Below are 4,870 nucleotides of genomic sequence, written 5' to 3' on the forward strand. Positions count from 1 at the left end.
CCTTAATTGTTTAAGAAAACATGTTATGACCATAAAAAATGAACAGATTTCTGTTCTTTAAAGGAGGCCTTCCGTGGTCAAGGTCAAAGGCAGGTGGAACGTTTATTCCACCCAGGGTGACCACTACACTTCCTAAAAAAAGTTTTCATTTGAGACCTGCCATTACAAAAGCAGGGAAGGTATTCAGTGTATATATATATACTGTATATAAAAAATTTGAAGCGAACAAAAAAAATCAACATTTACTTTAGCGAGCTGAAGCACAACAGCTAAAGATGTTAGAGTACAGACTCCTGTGTGGTTGTAGTTCTGGTAAAAATTTGCTGTTCTTATGATTTCAGTAAATTCATCATATTTAGCTTTGTGCACCATGTTGTAGTGACGACATATTAAAATCTTTCATGTCAGACCGTGTCTCTAAGCAGACCGAACACGTAGGTTTGCCTTGATTTTCTGTGAACAGATCTACCTCTACCTGCCAGTCTACCTCCAAAAAATACGTTATAATTATTACTGTTTCATTTTGTTATTTTTACTTTTAAAACAGCACTCAAAGCAGCTTTTAGATTCTAAGATTGGAAGTTGGTGGCCCGTGGGAAGCCAGTTGCCTATAACTGACATAGAAGGTGATTTAATGAATCTTCCCTGTTTAGTTTCAGTGAGACAGAATGTGAGGTAAACTTAAGACGGTTTGACAACTTAGAAAACCACATGTGGACTGACTTGATCAAACTGAGACATGACTGAGATGTAAATAAGAAAGTTGACATAAGAATCTGCACATCATTCACATGTATGTCACAAAAACATTTCATTTCAGTCACAGTTACACAGATGTGTTTTTTAACCCCCACATATTTGTGTCTCCAACCAGTGGCCAGCAGTCACAGCCCAGTGAGATGCTACTCTTACTTTATCAGAACAAACCTTGTTCCTCATGGGCAATCAAACCATCATCATCTCTGTCCAAATCAGATTATTCCTTGAAATGTCTTAAACTGACTTAAAAAATGATAAGAAAGTGGTGATGTGAGACCCTGCTGTGTGTCCGTCCTGCAGGTGGACGGGATCCTGTGCCTGGCAGACATCCTGACCGATGACGGCAGCGTGGAGGCGGCCCGAGCCGAGGCAGCGGCTGTCGTGGCCCAGATCACTTCCCCTCACCACACGTCCACTCAGCATCTCGCCAGCTTCCTGGAGAGCATGCACGACATCGTCACCGCTCTCATCAGTGAGTGATGTGCTCCGACCTGAACTCTGCTGGTTGAAAAACAAGATTTAGGTTTAGTTAGAGGGGAAAAAAAACTGTTTTAAAACTGTCAATAAAATGAAAAGAACAATAAATCAACAAAAGACTGAATCAACAAATGTCAGTAAGAACAGATGTGTTTTTAAAGGCACAGTGTGTAGGATTTTGTCAATTCTTTTAGCCGAAATTGAGATAATCACTAATGACAATAAAAAAAAACATGTCTAATCATTGCAGACAAAGACCTTGTTTTATTATTTTTACCTTATAAAAAGCTGTTTATATCTCCATGGTCGCGGGTCGCCACAACAGGCAGCCGCCATCTTGTCTACGAAGGCTCATGCAGGACAAACTGTGGTGGCGGCGTCGAAAACGGTTTTAGTTGTAATACTATAAATGTAATATTTGTTGTCTGTCTTTGTAGCTGGGATAATTTTACTTATTAAAGCTCATAATCTTACCACTTGAAACATCACTAGCCCTGAAGCTGCTGGTAGACATCGTGGTTGGAATTATCAAAGGTTTTTGACACCTGAGAGACACCGTAGCAACTCCTTCGCATTTGGAAGCGGGGGGTGGGGGTGGGGGGAGGACCAGGGAGGATGATTCAACCGCTCAACCACTAGATGTCACTGAAAACAACAAATCTTACTCACTGTGCCTTTAAATGTTATGAACAGAAAGTGAGGAGGTCTGTCTATTGGATGACAAATTGTTCCACAACTGAAAAAATGTGATCTGATCTGCTTAACTTATTAAATTTTGCAAGTTGGGATGTACAGCATCAGATGTTTTTGCTGGTAATTTGATTTATTAAGTGGTGTTTTCTTCTCTCAGAGCTGTGTGAGAGCGCCTCCTGTGGTGAAGTATTCCTCCTGGCCTCTGCAGCCTTGGCCAATATCACTTTCTTTGACAGCATGGCCTGTGAGATTCTGCTCCAGCTGAACGCCATCCACATCCTGTTGCAGGCCTGCAAAGACCGCCAGAGAGTGGACACACCCTACTCCAAAGACCAGGTACCTAAAAACTGTTCCTTCTTCTGGGGGTCTCCACATCAAATCACCCTCTGTCCTCACTCCAACCAGGTCCTCTATATCTGCACCCATATGTCTCCTCTTTGTCTTTTCCCTGTTAGCTGCATCTCTATCCCATAACCACTGTCCCCTGTCCTCTGGACATGTCCAAACCATCTTAGCCTGGTCACTCTAACATTTAACTTTAGCCTTCCTAATCCTATCTTTATTTGCTTGTCAGAAACCTAAATCACATGGAATAAAAAGCAATAAAGACTCTGTGCCTTTAAAAAAATGAATATGCTACATATGTTCACCACGTTTAAATCAAATTTCTCTCAGGTGGTGACGATTTTGGCCAACCTCTCTGTCTTAGAGCTGTGTGCTCCTGAAGTCCTACAAGAACAAGGTGATTTTTTTTTTAACTTTTTTATACTTAACTTTTTCAGCAAAATATTTAAAATGTAGGAAAAACAACATCTTATACCATTCAATGTAAATTTTATTTTATTTTATTTTATTTTTTTAGCTGTCATGGTTCTTACCTATTGTTTCAAGACATTTTGTTTTTTCCATATTTAGACAGGTTAAAAAATTAAACAGATGGAAAAAACACTTGTGTTTCAAGCCTACCGTTCTACCTATTACATTTTCAAGAAAACAGTGTATTTTTTAAGGGTGTTCCATTACCAGTTTTTTTTTTCAAACCAAGTATGAGTTTGAGTACAATTACTTCTGTTTGGGTACTCACCGATACCTAAACATTACACAGACTTTAAAAACACTTTTTTTTGTATTTAGAACAATGTGGCTTGCTCTAAATTGAAGCCTACAGCCCCTCTGACCAAATCAAATCAAACATGCAGCATGATGTATTGTTGAAACATTTTCAAACAAGTAAAAATAAGAAGTTAGAATTTCTTTCAACTTGTATTTCCTAAACATGGAACTGATCAGTCACCATGATGATGCCTACTTTTGATTCATAAACCACTGGGCTTGCCAACTTCCAAAAACTCAACAGAAAACTCATTGTTATGGTTGTAAAGTCAATATAAAATTACAACTTTAACACTGTATAAAAAGTGAAAATTACAATGAAATGTAATTATACTGTATGTATTTGTATGTAAAATACATGACAATTTGACATATGAGCATAGAATCCTGTGTACCTTTTTTTTAAAGAAACTTTAGACTTCATGGTTTATATTTGTGGTAGTTTATACACACAGACACACACGTTTGTCTACCTATACATATGGGGACATTCCATTGACTTCCAGTAAATTTTCACAGCCTAACACTGACCCTAAGTGTAGGGGGTCTAAACTCAACTCACACCTTTGTCCTAAACCAAACCCCCATCCAGCCAATGACTTTTAAACAAAACGGGGACTTTGCTTATGTCCCCACATGTACCAGTGGTCCCCACATATGTTTTGTCCTAAAATTGTCCTCATTTGTCACAAACCGCCCCCCCCCACACACACACACACTGAAAATGTGTTTGATAAATGGCTTATAAATCTAACTAATGTTCAATAAATAAAACAAAATAGTTTGAAATGATTATTGTATTTATTCAAAAATCCCAATTAACAATAAAATACCAGCAGCTGTGGTACATTCATCATCGCAAAAGCTGGAAAGACAAAATGACAGCAAATAATCAGTACATGTATTGCGTGACAACAGAAATTAAACAAACCAAATCGGTTTATTACAGCTCAGCTCCTATTTCACTTTTTAAAACCCCAGATTTTTTCAGGTGGAAATTTTCTAAACTTTTTTTTTGTCAATTACTGAAATAAAACATTTGTTTGAACAGTGGTTTCTGCTGTAATAGTTGTAGGTTTATTTAAAATGATTAGAGGTGGGAAGAATTTTTTATTATTATTATTATGTTACATTGATTTCTAAATGCAATCCATTGGACAAAACAGTCATGTGCTCCTGCAGAGGCTGTGGTTGTTACTGTCAGTGTCACAGCTGCTGCTGTCCCTTCGATAGCTCAGTTGGTAGAGCGGAGGACTGTAGTGGTTGAAACAGAGATCATTAGGTCGCTGGTTCAAATCCGGCTCGAAGGAGGCAATTGTTTTAGGCAGCGGTGGCAGTGTAGACAACTTTGAACTACAAAGTTACAGGTTCAATTCCCTGCCATACACACACGTTGTGGAGTCTTGGAGCAAGACGCCTCATTCCCAGTTGCTTACTGGAACATAAAAAAGCACTCACACTTACTTACGTTGAAGAATCTGACCTCAACAAGCTTTGCGTTATCAGAAACTCAGAAAACTGTCACTCTAAAATACAAATCCCAATCAGTTCCTTTAGTTTGTTTAATTTCTATTTCCACACAATACATGTACTGAATATTTGCTGTCATTTTGTCTTTCCAGCTTTTGCAGTGATGAATGTACCACAGCTGCTGGTACTTTGTTGTTAATTGGGATTTTTCAATAAAACTATTTTTTGCAGTTGCATTGTTTTATTTATTGAACATTAGTTAGATTTATAAGGCATTTATCAAACACATTTACAGTGTGTGTGTGTGTGTGTGTGTGTGTGTGTGTGTGTGTGTGTGTGTGTGTGTGTGTGTGTGTGT

The 4,870-nt window shown here is 38.2% G+C and overlaps 1 protein-coding gene and 1 non-coding gene across 2 annotated transcripts in view; both read left to right on the forward strand.

The window, feature by feature from the left end:
* The window catches only part of insc (INSC spindle orientation adaptor protein), a 53,226-nt gene that overhangs the window by 39,709 nt on the left and 8,647 nt on the right, over positions 1 to 4,870 (forward strand). Inside the window, exons 8-10 of the mRNA XM_014026832.1 lie at positions 1,060 to 1,231; positions 2,087 to 2,265; positions 2,605 to 2,671. Of these exons, the coding sequence (XP_013882286.1) occupies positions 1,060 to 1,231; positions 2,087 to 2,265; positions 2,605 to 2,671 (418 nt within the window). The remainder of the gene's footprint in view (positions 1 to 1,059; positions 1,232 to 2,086; positions 2,266 to 2,604; positions 2,672 to 4,870) is intronic.
* trnay-gua (transfer RNA tyrosine (anticodon GUA)) lies at positions 4,266 to 4,352 on the forward strand. Its single transcript is given in 2 exon segments — positions 4,266 to 4,302; positions 4,317 to 4,352. It is a non-coding gene; the product is annotated as a tRNA-Tyr (tRNA).

The sequence above is a fragment of the Austrofundulus limnaeus genome, unplaced genomic scaffold (genome assembly GCF_001266775.1).
Source record: "Austrofundulus limnaeus strain Quisiro unplaced genomic scaffold, Austrofundulus_limnaeus-1.0 Scaffold593, whole genome shotgun sequence".
Classification (NCBI taxonomy): domain Eukaryota; kingdom Metazoa; phylum Chordata; class Actinopteri; order Cyprinodontiformes; family Rivulidae; genus Austrofundulus; species Austrofundulus limnaeus.